At 43.6% G+C, this 13,494-nt stretch overlaps 4 protein-coding genes across 4 annotated transcripts; 3 read left to right on the top strand and 1 right to left on the bottom strand.

Annotated features, from left to right (window-relative positions):
- The first annotated feature begins 450 nt into the window (after positions 1 to 450).
- Positions 451 to 2,076, top strand: LOC117137254 (trypsin-1). Its single transcript, XM_033298617.1, has 2 exons — positions 451 to 1,332; positions 1,398 to 2,076. Exons 1-2 carry the CDS (start codon positions 532 to 534, stop codon positions 1,713 to 1,715), a joined length of 1,119 nt encoding a protein of 372 aa, XP_033154508.1. The 5' UTR covers positions 451 to 531; the 3' UTR covers positions 1,716 to 2,076.
- Positions 2,077 to 2,190: 114 nt separating this feature from the next.
- On the top strand, positions 2,191 to 3,388 carry LOC117137255 (trypsin-1). The gene has a single exon (XM_033298618.1). It carries the CDS (start codon positions 2,237 to 2,239, stop codon positions 3,329 to 3,331), a length of 1,095 nt encoding a protein of 364 aa, XP_033154509.1. The 5' UTR covers positions 2,191 to 2,236; the 3' UTR covers positions 3,332 to 3,388.
- A 1,053-nt stretch (positions 3,389 to 4,441) lies between these two features.
- On the bottom strand, positions 4,442 to 4,952 carry LOC117137033. The gene is made up of 2 exons (XM_033298238.1): positions 4,723 to 4,952; positions 4,442 to 4,662 (listed from the first exon to the last, which is right to left on the bottom strand). The coding sequence occupies exons 1-2, from the start codon at positions 4,846 to 4,848 to the stop codon at positions 4,537 to 4,539; spliced, it is 252 nt and encodes an 83-aa protein (XP_033154129.1). The 5' UTR covers positions 4,849 to 4,952; the 3' UTR covers positions 4,442 to 4,536.
- Positions 4,953 to 9,755: 4,803 nt separating this feature from the next.
- On the top strand, positions 9,756 to 11,663 carry LOC117136684 (lysyl oxidase homolog 3B). The gene is made up of 4 exons (XM_033297695.1): positions 9,756 to 9,975; positions 10,076 to 11,021; positions 11,096 to 11,253; positions 11,308 to 11,663. Exons 1-4 carry the CDS (start codon positions 9,762 to 9,764, stop codon positions 11,523 to 11,525), a joined length of 1,536 nt encoding a protein of 511 aa, XP_033153586.1. The 5' UTR covers positions 9,756 to 9,761; the 3' UTR covers positions 11,526 to 11,663.
- Positions 11,664 to 13,494: the final 1,831 nt, after the last annotated feature.

Here is a 13,494-nt window from a genome sequence, read left to right as displayed (position 1 = left end):
TTGTGGATGAGTGGCTCCGATTCTGTTGAGTTTTACTTGCCAGCCAACCGAGTGAAGTATCATGGTCAAGCGGTGGATAGTGTGGATGCCCTGAGGCGCCCACGCATGCGCAGAATACAAATGCAAATTCAAGGGGAGTGCGAGAATGCACCGCGAGAAATTCTCACCAAGTTTGGGAAGTATACTTTGTATATAAAATAAATTAAAAATGTACATGCAAGTTATAGAAGCATTACCATTGATACTACCCTAAATATTAGTATAAATATTATGTTATTAGTATTAGTCGTTTATAATATATAGAAAGCTTCAATATAGGCTAAAATAAATTTATAGGTATAGAGTATACCTGTGTTTCTCTCTGTGCGGATTGGATTGGCAAAGTGGACGTGCCACCGGCCAGAACCACTTTTTTTTGGGTGAAATGCCGCTTTCAAATGCTGGCCAAGCGGCTGGGCGATCAGTTCGCCGAGAGCCACGCGAGTGAATCGGTGGTGTCGCTGTGGAGAAAGCCGGAAAAAGACTAGAGAAATGAATCGAGCCTGGTTGTGTCTGCTGATCTGCCTGGCCTTAAGCTGCGGTCCAATCCAATCAGCCAGCCAGGATCATGCAACGAACCAAACGGCAGCGAATCCCCTGCTGAAACAATCGCAGAACACATTTATCCAATGGGTTCTCTCACTATTGCCACAACGTCCCGGCAGCTCGGATTCGGAAAATGCCACTCTGGCCACCTTGAGCAGCAGCTCCATGATGCCGGACGCGGCTTCCACGACATCAACCACCACACCAGCCCCATCTTCCAGCACCACTACAACCAGGAGGGCAACCACTCCGGCCCCGCCCACTTTGAATCCGCCGAGGAATTGCAGCGACTGCGTCTGCGGAATAGCCAATATACAGAAGAGAATCGTCGGTGGTCAGGAAACGGAGGTTCATCAGTATCCCTGGGTGGCCATGTTGCTATATGGCGGAAGGTTCTATTGCGCCGCCTCCTTGCTCAACGATCAATTTCTGTTGACCGCATCGCATTGCGTCTATGGTTTCCGAAAGGAAAGAATCTCGGTGAGATTACTCGAACATGATCGCAAGATGTCGCACATGCAAAAGATCGACCGCAAGGTGTCCGAGGTGATCACGCATCCCAAGTATAATGCCCGGAACTATGACAACGATATAGCCATCATCAAGTTGGATGAGCCAGTGGAGTTCAACGAGGTGCTCCATCCCGTTTGTATGCCAACGCCGGGCAGAAGTTTCAAGGGCGAGAATGGCATCGTCACTGGCTGGGGAGCACTCAAAGTTGGTGGACCCACTTCCGATACCCTTCAGGTGAGCGAACTTAAGATTGAAGTATAAAAAGCAATATAAATGTATCTGAATATTATTTTTTGCAGGAGGTTCAAGTGCCCATTCTATCGCAGGACGAATGCCGCAAGAGTCGCTATGGCAACAAGATCACGGATAACATGCTGTGTGGCGGATACGACGAGGGTGGCAAGGACTCGTGCCAGGGTGACAGTGGAGGTCCTTTGCACATCGTGGCCAGCGGAACGCGAGAGCATCAGATCGCCGGCGTGGTCTCGTGGGGCGAGGGCTGTGCCAAGGCCGGTTATCCTGGCGTCTATGCCAGAGTGAATCGCTACGGAACCTGGATCAAGAACCTCACCAAACAGGCTTGCCTCTGCCAGCAGGAAACCAAGAAGATCAAGTAGCGACCATCTGGCTATTTCTGTATCTATTAATAGTTCAATACTCTTGCTTGGCTGGCAATGTTTAATATTATATCAGAATTGGTATCTCCCATCCAATGTGATACTTCTAATGTCTTCTCAACATGCAATAGCACCGTTTGAAAGACAAGTTTTCATTACAAAAAGCTTGTTATTTCCCAAATCACTAATCCCATATCCCAAGAAACGAACTATTTTCGCCGAAAATAACTATGCACTTTCTTGGGATATATGCTCCAAAACTATTTGCCATCTTTGCAAGAGTAAGTCAGCTTCGGCTTCGTCGAAGATTCCATTTTCAAGCTGTTTTATATTTATTGATTAAAAGAAAAGTTTCCATAAAGTGCGCTAACCTTTCTCGGGAGCCGGTTTCCTTTGGGGATTCTGGTCTAGCCAGTTCTTTGGCTTGGCTGGCACTTCTGGTTCTCATCAGTCTTCTTGCTGGATGTGACCAGGATCCATTTGGTTAGTTGCCAATTGCCAGTTGGCCAGGTTAGTACGCCATGTGTAATTTTCATCTTCTGCTGATTCTTGCCACAGCACTGGGCGATTTGGTCTGTGCCACGCCCTCTCTGCGTTCCGCCTCCGAGCCTGAGAAGATCTTGACCAATCTAGCTCAACTAAGGCAGAGTAGCTTTCTGGACTGGATTCAATCGATCCTGGGACCCGAGGTGCCAGCGGAATGGAGCTCTCCGGCCAAAAGGGAGTGCGCAGAGTGCTCCTGTGGTAATATTAATACCCGTCATCGCATCGTCGGAGGTCAGGAGACGGAGGTCCATGAGTATCCCTGGATGATAATGCTCATGTGGTTCGGTAACTTCTACTGCGGCGCCTCTTTGGTTAACGATCAGTACGCCTTAACGGCTGCCCATTGTGTGAATGGCTTCTACCATCGTTTGATCACGGTCCGATTGCTGGAGCACAATCGTCAGGATAGCCACGTCAAGATCGTGGATCGTCGTGTTTCCAGGGTGCTCATCCATCCGAGGTACAGCACCAGGAACTTTGACAGTGACATTGCTTTGATTCGTTTCAATGAACCAGTTCGTCTTGGCATCGATATGCATCCAGTGTGCATGCCCACTCCGAGTGAGAATTATGCGGGTCAAACTGCCGTGGTAACCGGATGGGGAGCTCTGAGTGAGGGCGGGCCCATTTCAGATACCCTCCAGGAGGTGGAGGTACCCATTCTCAGCCAAGAGGAGTGCCGAAATAGCAACTACGGCGAGTCCAAGATTACCGACAACATGATCTGTGCCGGTTACGTGGAGCAGGGCGGCAAGGACTCTTGCCAAGGAGACAGCGGTGGACCCATGCATGTCCTGGGCTCTGGAGACGCTTACCAGCTGGCAGGAATCGTGTCCTGGGGCGAAGGATGTGCCCAGCCGAATGCCCCGGGTGTTTATACACGAGTGGGCAGCTTTAATGATTGGATTGCGGAGAACACCAAGGATGCCTGCTCCTGTGCCCAACCAGAAGCCGCTGGGGAACCAGCTTCCCCTATGGAAACCACCGAACAGGGAGACCAAGAGAACACCACTGCAGATGGAGCAGCAGAAGCAGATCCCGAGGTTGTGGAGGCCAATAAGTTGATTTGAAATTGAGTTCATTCTTTGACCAATTTTTATATTGCAAATAAAGGTCCCTTAACTACATATGTTCTTGTTTCTTAATTAAAAAGAAGATAAATAAAGTAAGGTTATTAAAGCTCTATGATGCAAATCATAAGGCCATAGATAGGCCAACTGGTATTCCCCGCTGGCATCAGCTCTTGGTGAAGGATAATGAATGATCTGGCTCCAGCGATCGCCACTTACATGCCGATTTCTCTGAGGTGTTTTACTGCTTATTGTTCCAGTTTTCGGCTTGTTAGCTCCTCCACTCGCTCTGCCTCGATTTCCGCCTGTAATCCGCTTGTTTTCAAGTCTACCCTTGGGGCACTCGGCAATTTTTGCCACACGAAATTGCCACTAAATCAAAAAATGCTCATGCAAACAGCTACAACCGCAGACACCTACGCTCGATTTCAGACGACTCTGGTTGGGGGATGGGGGCTTGTGGTCCGCTGTGCGTGCCGATCCCATTGGGATTGGACCATAGCCCAAGCCCAGCCCAGACTAAAGTCAGAACATTGATAAATAACTAAATAATAGAATAAGCAGCTGCAAAGAGGTGCTAAAACTTTAAAGGCGGCTGAAAGTGAAAAAGGAAGAAGGGTATAACCGCTAAGCGAAGTATTGCATACCCTCTAGTAAGTTATACTAAACTATTCAAGTTAAACACAAATTTATATTATATTATTATTTTTTGCCAAGAACATATTAATATAATATATACAGTAAGGCAGGATGATCGTTTAACCTGTCAACAAAGTGAAAGGACCCCTTTGAAAGTTCATAAAAAGGCACCAAAAATTATGCACATCCTCGAGCGAAGTTTAAATTTGTGCGGGCAAATTGGCTTTTGTGGTAAAAATATTTATTTTTCTCGTGCTGCTCCCCATTCCCCAATTCCTTTTTTCGCCAGGCGCAAATTTGCTGCAATTGAGCTGAGTTCTGCTTTATTTTATTTTTGGTCTTCTGCACTTTTGTTTTGGCCAGCCGCAGGTTAGAAAAGTTTATTGGGGCGTAAAATTGTTTGATTGAATATTAGTGAGCGGTGCCGCTTTTGAGTTGGCCAAAAAACGAAAAAAAACTGTCGGACAGTAATGGCATAATAAAACGTGCGGCGAGCAATATATTGGGATATGAGACATACAACATCGATCAGAAAAAGCTTGATATATATAGTAGGATATAGATCATCAGGCGATTCCAGCCACATGCAGGGCATTTCCCACCGCATTCGTGAGACTCAAAACGCAGAGCAGCGAGGATACCAGAATTTTCTCGGTTACAACTAGCACCAAATCGGCAATATTCGCTGCGGGCTTCACGCAATTGAAATGTGAAAAGTATGAAAATGAAAACGTTTAACTTTCATAGCTCACCTCGAGAAATGTAATTGTCAAGCTGAGTGTCTTTTGGGCCAGGATCACGCTGAGACCAATGCATGCAATCATACCCATAATGGTGATCAGGGTCAAGACCTCCACCAGCCGCACGGCCACCGGCATTTTTCCGATGGAGATTGTCCAATGGATTAAGACGGGATTTTAAGATTTGGAGTTACTAGTTTTAATCGATTTGGAAACGGGGGCCAGAAAAATATACATAATGATTGAAGTTTCTAAGCATAACCAGTTTCGCTACTTATTTTCCATGTTATTCTTTTGTAAGCAGTAAATTAAAATTAGCACAATTAAAAACATTCCCGGTTTTGATCCATTTAGATATGTCTTTTATTTCAGCCCCCAGAAAGTCGCCGCACAAATTATAGTTTTTCAATCACTTTTTTTGTTCGTACGCGACATTTTCCAATTACGCTATGCAAATGCAATTTGTCTGGACTGCGTGCTATTTAGGTTCTCACATAAAGCCCTGCCACGCCCCATTTTTATTGGAGGGCGCCCAGTGATGGGCACTATTTTGTCTGGGCTGGCATAGATTGCTTTGAATTATGGCACTAAATGGCTAGACATGTTACATAATTCATTTAGCCGGCACGGGGACAAATTCCATGATATGGAACATGTGTCTCGCAACATTTTTCAAACCAGCGTTTCTCCGGCGAACAATGGAGCACTGGATTTATTATTTATTATTTCAGTAGTGTATTTTGCGATATGGGCAAATTCAATTAGCGGCAACTGGGACAAAAAATTAATTGATTTCCATGCGCACATTTTAAACTCAATTCTATTGACTCTCTCGGAGTAAGTTGGCTTTTATTTTATGAATATATTTTTAGTTGCTCGTTGCTACAGTCTTACAAGAGTACAAGAATTTCAGTATCCCAAAAATAAATATTTACACACGTTGTCTGGGCAGACAGACAGCAGAAAAAGCGAAATAAGCGAAGTTTTGCCGCAAATCCTTGGCAAAAAAAAGACAGCGCCTTGGGCAGAAAATTTGAAAAAAGGAAAGGCAGAGCCGAAATTAAAATGAAATAAAGTTAAATAAAATATAGCTACTTTGCCGAAAGGGACGTCATAGGATTTATTACTAACCATACATGCCTTCATATTGCATTTACATTTTATTGTGATGTCAGAAGTCACAAACCTGCCATGTAAAAATCTGTGAGCAAGTTGCTGAAAATTCTTTTAAAATGTGTTTAAAACAAGTAAAACGAATTCAAGACCGGTAGGGCCACCTGTTAGTCGAATACAATATATCAAAAACACATTCGCAGTGATATTGAGTGCATGCCACCAAAGCCATTCAATGGAAATAAAATGTCGTCAGCTTGCCAGGAAGTTCCATCGAATTTGAACGCTTCAATAAATCATTTTTACATTGCCAAAGAAGTTTTAAAATTATTCGTGCAAACTTTAAAACCAACTTTAAGGCTTTGGAACACATGTTTATATATATTCAATACTCTCGTTTGAGGTTTCCAAACGCCAATGAAATAATTTCTAATTCAGCTAACGAAAATTGTTCGCAAAGCTCATTATGATTCGCAACGAGAACCGAACAGCAATTTTCCCAATGTCCTTCGACTTCAATTCAACCAGCTGCCTTTTCTATTTAGCCCATCCATCGTGTCTGGCCCTATGTAGGTTTTTGTATCTGTATCTGTCTCTGTTGTTTTTATTCCTTTGATTTCATTATTATTTTTATTGCTACGGTCTTTTTGTGTCCAACTGACTGAGTTCGAGCCAAGCAAAAGGCGCATTTTAATTTTATTATTTCTGTTCGGTTTCATTCTGTGCTCGCAGCCCACCAAAAAAAAAAATAAAAAAAAGGAATCTATGGCATTCCCATAAAAAAGGGTATTTCAGCCAGGGCATTCAGTGATTGTGAACTTTTTTCTATGTCTTGTTTTCATTTTTTTGTATTTTTTCTGCGTTTTGGCACATTTTCAAGGCAGCCATATAGACACACGCCCCACTTGCCACATTTTTTATAGAATTTCTGTTTTTGTTTCCACTTCCACACTGCCCTCTTTGCATTCCACGCCTTCTTATTAAGAATTAATAATCTTTTTTGCCATAAGCTAGCTACAAATTTGGCATTTTATATTTTTTAGGATTTCTTTTCGCCGGCTGGGGTCGAAGGGTGGGGCACTTGAGGTCTTCCCGCTCATGAATCATGGTTATGCCGGCTATAATTTAGTTTTTATAGCATTTTCGGTGACATTTATGCTGTCAGCGCGTCATCCAATTTTATTAATGTCCAAATGAGCCACGCTATGTGTGATACGTCTGTATGATATCATAATGAAAAGATTTAATGTCTTTGCTGCAAATTAAGTTATGGTTCTCAGTTAGTAATTGAGAAAGAATGGGCTTTGCAAGAGCTGCGATGTACTTTATATCCATGGAAAATAAAGTTAAGATGTCAAGATCTATCTTCCTAGAAATTAACACTCTATCATAAGTTAAATATTAGCTTTAACTATCATATCCCTTGCTCTAACTATATTATTACAAGTTAAGACTTTGTTACTACCACTTAGGGCCTTTGTTCTTTTTTTTGCTCGTTTTCCTTTCTCATTTTCAATTTCCTAAGTCCGGTTTAGGAACTCCGTTTTAATGAGTCCCCCGAAGGCAGCAACTGCAGCAACAGCAACCGCGGCCAGTGCGAACCTAATCATCTCTGGCTCACTTAAGTAATAAAGCAATTTACCGCCTTTCAATATCCCTTTACCATTTTTTATCTTTTTATCCGTTCTGGGCCTTGTTCTCCGACGCCTCCTCCTCCTGGTGCTCCTCCTCATCGCAGAGGAAATCATCCCCTTGGGGTGGTTAACTCCCACACAAATTATTTTCCCGCTGGTTTCCACTTTGTCGTTACTTCTTGTTCATCCGCTCCTCGAATCTCGCATTTTATTGTTGGCCAGAGGAGGCTCCTCGCAGCTCCGGACTTGTCGCCTCACGTTGCCGCACTTTTTATATCCCCGGAGGAGGCGAGCTGATGCTGAAGCTGGAGCCCAAGGATCAGGAGTCGGAGGTGCTGCAGATTGGTCAGACGCCTGCGGCGTTGGTGGACCCGTTTGATTTTAGTGCCCGGATTGGCAGAAGATGGCAAGTCGAATGGAGCTGGAGCCGACATTGTCCTGCTGCTGGTTCTTGTGTGTAATGATTTTATTACACGATTTTCTATCGAATTTTATTACCTTGGTGCATGACGGTGCGCCAGGATTGCGCCATGTCCTTTGCGCCCTTTTAGCCCTTGCGGCCATCCAAATGGAATTTACGCACTCATAAAATTTCGCCCCCTTTGAATTGTGTGGGAATATTTCGAATGGCCAAGTAGCCATGGAGCTGCTCCTTTGGCCATCATAATTCAATATAATAAAACGTTTATCCAATTAATTTCTCTGGCCAATATTTATGATCGTTTCGTGCTGGCAGATCCAAGGATATTTACATACATATAGCACTCTATGCATGTTGGACCTTATAAATGGCACACATATTTGTTATGGCATAGTTATGCGTTCGAGTTGTTTATAAAAATGTTCATTAATCAGTATGTGTGAGTGTTGAATGAATTAGGATTTTATGAGGAACATGGAAATAAAATTTATTTAATTATCAAAGGTCTGAGTTTTAGGATTCTTTTACTTTATATTTTACTATTTCCTGAGCTTGTTACCTAGTTTGCATTTGAGTATGCTCTTGGCTCACTTTCCTCATGGAAATGACACTATTTTATTTATAACAACGAACTGTCATTCATCCATCGAACTGATTAGACAACTACCGGTTGCTGATCCACATTGATCTTGAAAATCTATCTAGCAAATGTGTGGAGGCACGCTCCAATGGTTTTCATCCATTTATTCAGCTGACCTAATCGAGTTTGATTTCCAATTACGATTATGCTGCTGGCACTTTTTCTAATGAGCCACCACCCATGTTCCCCCACTACACTCAACCACAAAGAAAAAAACAGTGAGTGAGCTTTTATTTTTCTTTTATTTAGTTTTTCCGTGGCAATGGTTTCAGTGTCAATGTCATGAGGGCCCTGATGTTGCATGCAATGTTTCAAATGGCTGCATGCCAAAACTAATGGGCTTCCCCACGATGACGATGATTTAGCCGGTTTGTTCACTCAAAGCCAGATACAACATACATACAATGTGTAGTTAAATTCCGTACAACAGATTTGTATTCATATGTGGGTCGTGTTCACTCGGAGTCGGAATTATGGCTTCGTTTTCCATATTTTCATTCCCATTTTTGGATTTGGCAATGCATTATTTTACGGCAGGGAGGAGGTGGCGGGTTCAGGGTTCAAACAAAGCTCTCATTAAATGTTTGTAATGGGTGTGAGAATTATTTTATAATGGTTTATTGTTGTGAGATAAACTAGATCGGTTAGTGCTTCCTTTTCGCATTTGTTTATAGAGCAATATTTGTTTGGCCTTCGACGTGCACCGAACAAAAGTATTATTTAAAGAGTAAGATACAAATGTATCTTAAAAAATTGGTGTATTTCAGATGTTTTTTGCGTGGTTACTATATGCTTTCCTTATTGCGATTTATTAGTCAATATTCGGACTTAAGCTTTTTTCTCAGTGCAGCATTGGCCAATTCGCTTAGACAACGGCAATGTCAGTGTTGCCTCAAATTGAAAAACTCATTAAGTGACATGCATACGTGCGGGAAATAGATTCAGCTCCGGATTTGGCATCGCCAGTGCTCGGTGCTCAGTGGGATCCGCACTCTCAGCTTTGGTTTTCCAGATATTAACTCTCGATCTGCGCCCTCGTCGGTCGGCCAATGACGTCAGATGAGCGAGCTTCTGAACCGCATCAGATATCTGAATATGTACCTAACAAGCCACCTACCTACCTACCCATCTAGCCGTCTATCTATGTATTTTTGTATCTGGCCAGTTCATAGTTAAATGATTCTGTTGCCGTTCAAATATTTGCGTTGAGCTTCAGTTCTCATGCGAACGCCGCGGCGTACAAATGTGCGCACTCGAAGATCGAAAGGTCCTCAAGATGGGGCCCACTCTTGCGTGCCTGACTTTACTGGCCATTCACCTGGCAGATGCAGTCGTGCAGCATAGATCCTTGGAGGATGCTCGACTGGAGCGCCAGCGATTGGTGCACAGATACACAAAGGTCCTGAACAAGGAGGAGGGAGCCATACGACTGGTGGGCGGAGATAATGAGTACGAAGGTAAGGAATTGGGCTCAGTTTGTGGTTACGACTACTGATGTCTTAAAGAATCATCACAGAGATCTATACTTCTTTCTTTCACATTTAAATATCTTTTTAGGCAACATTGAGGTCCTGCACAATGGCAAGTGGGGAGCAGTTTGCGATGACGAGTGGGATTCCACTGAAGCAGACATTGTGTGCCGACAAATGGGTTTCCCCGGCATGCGAAGGTATACGAGAAGTGGCTTCTTCGGACCCGCTCGTCGTCGCTTTTGGATGGACAACCTCTTTTGCGAAGGTCACGAGCAGGAACTAGTGGATTGCCATTTCGAGGGCTGGGGCGAGAATGACTGTGAACCTGGAGAGGCGGCTGGCGTGGTCTGTTACCCGCCAGAAAATGCACTGATCCCCGTAGCAACACCCATCATCCGCGACAAGGATTTGCCCAAATACCCGATTCACTCGCGATCACGTTTATATGTAAGACTGCGAGGCGGAAGATCGCGGATCGAGGGACGTGTGGAGGTCAGTTTGGATGGCGGTCGGTGGGGCAGTGTGTGCGCCGATGGCTGGTCACTTTTGGAGGCCAATGTCGTGTGCCGACAGCTCGACCTGGGCTATGCCAGTGAGGCCTTCCAAACCGATTTCTTTGGTGGCTCCAATGTGTCAAGACCCGTGCTGAGTGGCAGCGAGTGCTATGGCAACGAAACGGAACTGGCTGACTGCCTGCATCATGATGCAAGTCAGGGTATCATCAGCTGCCATGGCAATCGGCAGCACGTGGCCGCTGTGATCTGTGACTATATCGCCCCCGATCTGGTGGTGGATTATCTGGAAATCGAACAGACGGCCCATCTGGAGGATCGACCCATGCTGCTGATGCAGTGCGCCATGGAGGAAAACTGTGTGGCCAACGAGGCGTATCAAATCCAGCGGGATGATCCCCACTGGCGCTATCGATCTAGGCGATTGCTCAAGTTTACGGCAGCTGCCATCAATGCGGGCAATGCGGATTTCCGGCCATTCAAGGAGAAGAGCCAATGGGAGTGGCACATGTGCCATATGTGAGTACACAGTGAAAAATACTGGCAAACCTATAAACTACTTACACCACACCATATCTTTCACAATTCTCTAGGCATTTTCACAGCATGGAGGTGTTTGCCACCTTTGATATCTTCGACTTAAGAGGTCACAAAGTGGCTCAGGGACACAAGGCATCTTTCTGTTTGGAGGACAGTAATTGTCTGCCGGGAGTTGCCAAGAAATACAATTGCGCCAACTATGGAGATCAGGGTAAGCTTTACTATAACCTAGAGTTTTAAATTTTAATTTAATCTCTGCACACAGGCATATCCATTAACTGCTCGGATGTGTACCTGTACAATCTGGACTGCCAATGGGTGGATGTGACAGACCTGATTCCCGGCACCTATGTCCTCAAGATAGCCATTAATCCGGAGTTTAAGGTGGCCGAGATGAACTATGATAACAATGCTGCCATCTGCGATCTGATATACACTGCAAACTTTGCCAGAGTGCACAACTGCCAGCTGGGGAGACCTTGAAGGGTGGATGGTTAAGATTAAGTGGGCGGTGGACTGGAACCAAATCAATAAGTGCCAAATACAACGATTAACCAAAGGGAGCTTGTATATTTTCTACACCTATGTCTTTAACCCTAACTCGCATGCGATATAATTAAATGTGCACAACTGAAAACTCTTGAACTGAACTTGAAAGTCGTTGGGGTGGAAACATGTCACCGACATTGAGATACCACGATTTTTGGAACCAACCAAGCATTCATCAGGTGTCAATAGCCAGAGACTTATAGAGGTGTTCAAGTGGAACTAACAGTGATATAAGTCAAAACAACAAGGAGAAATCGAAATATTTTTGTGCTTAAAAACATGATGAGTGGTAACTTGCAAATTTGATTTTTATAAGCATCTTTTAACTAAAGTATTTAGTTATTTAATATACAAGAAAGTTCACTCCATTAAAATGGCCAAACATTAAAAGTTCATTTCTAAGTGGACCCTCGATACATTTTCAACTATCTTAAGAGGCTTTTGGTTATTGATTACTCAGTTCTTGTTTAAGAAAGCTTTCACAAGCAACTAACCCCACTCATCAATTTGGTGGGATGCCGACCCACCAATGACTTAACCCTTTCCGTTCTGAGTTAAAAATGTAAATACATTTTGCGTTAAACTAAGTTGCGAAAGCATAAGAAAAACAAACAACCTAAAGGACTTCTTCCTAAGACTTTTCTTCGGATTGATTGATTGCGGCGGTGGCTCCTAACATAGAACATTGAGTAACCCCTAAAATTTAATTAACATAAGCGGTTTATGCGGGTCTTGGAATGGAGCAAAACAAAAAGCTTTTAATTTGTATTTCGTTTGTGGATTAACAAATCAATCAAAGTGCGAAGAAGGCAGATTTCCATCTTCGACGCCAAGAGGAATTTGTTGTCTGTTGGTTCGGAGCTGGGCAATAACTTTCTAGGAACGCACTCAACTATCATCAGATCAGTCAAAGTCCGGCCAGGGGAAGCAGAAAATAAATGATAACCGGGAGAATTCAGTCAAGTGTTATAGTTCTTGGTGCTATCAGACACGTGCACATACGCGAGCACCCCATCTGCACACCAAACCACCCACGCTGATCGGAGAAGGAGGAGGGGTAGGGGGAAGGGGGCAAGCAAGCATATAAATAATTGAAATGTTCACTCACTGACCCCGCTCTGGCACACTGAAAAAAAAACTGTCCAAAACATACATCTGCTTCATAACCTAATTCACTTTAGATACATTCCAATGAAGAAACTGTTAGTTTGCCTACATACCATAATTAAAATCACATATCTAAGACATTGTAGAATATTTCTCACAGTGCACTCTATCTACCATTGGCTTTCTCTAGAGACTTATACTTTTGCGAAATTGCAGCACTTCTTTTGGCTGGGCGGTTGATGCCAGTGCGGATGACCCTTAGTCCCAGGCATTAAGCAATCAAACGTTTGATTTTCATTTATCGTGTAATCAAGCGTAAAAATAGCTTCGTGACCAAAGTGACTCATCATCATCATGCTGTCATGTGTGCACGTGTGTGAGTGCGAGGTCCTTTGCTCCTGCTGACCACTTATGGCTGGTGTTGATGACATTACGACCATTTGATTGCCTCGCATGCAAGCGACGATCCATCATCGGGGTCGAAAAATCCTTGGTCTGGCCTGAAAAACCATTCCTGATAACAGCGTCGGCTCTAAGCCAACTCTATATGGCACATTAATTGGGATCTCAACTACGGGATTTTCGCTTCTATGTGTGAAGCAATCTCAGTGCCGGCAATTAACCCATTAGTGGACTCCCATTCTATTACCTTCTGGCTTTTAACCTTTTCCGCTTCATTGGAATATTCAAAAAGCTGCGCATCGAATTAATTGTAATTAAAAATTAAAATGATTTTAACATTTTTAATTATGCAATTTGCTTTTCATAATAATTAAAACAAATGGTACCTCCATTC

This window comes from Drosophila mauritiana, chromosome 2R (genome assembly GCF_004382145.1).
Source record: "Drosophila mauritiana strain mau12 chromosome 2R, ASM438214v1, whole genome shotgun sequence".
Lineage (NCBI taxonomy): Eukaryota > Metazoa > Arthropoda > Insecta > Diptera > Drosophilidae > Drosophila > Drosophila mauritiana.
This window is presented reverse-complemented; position numbering and strand designations above follow the sequence as displayed.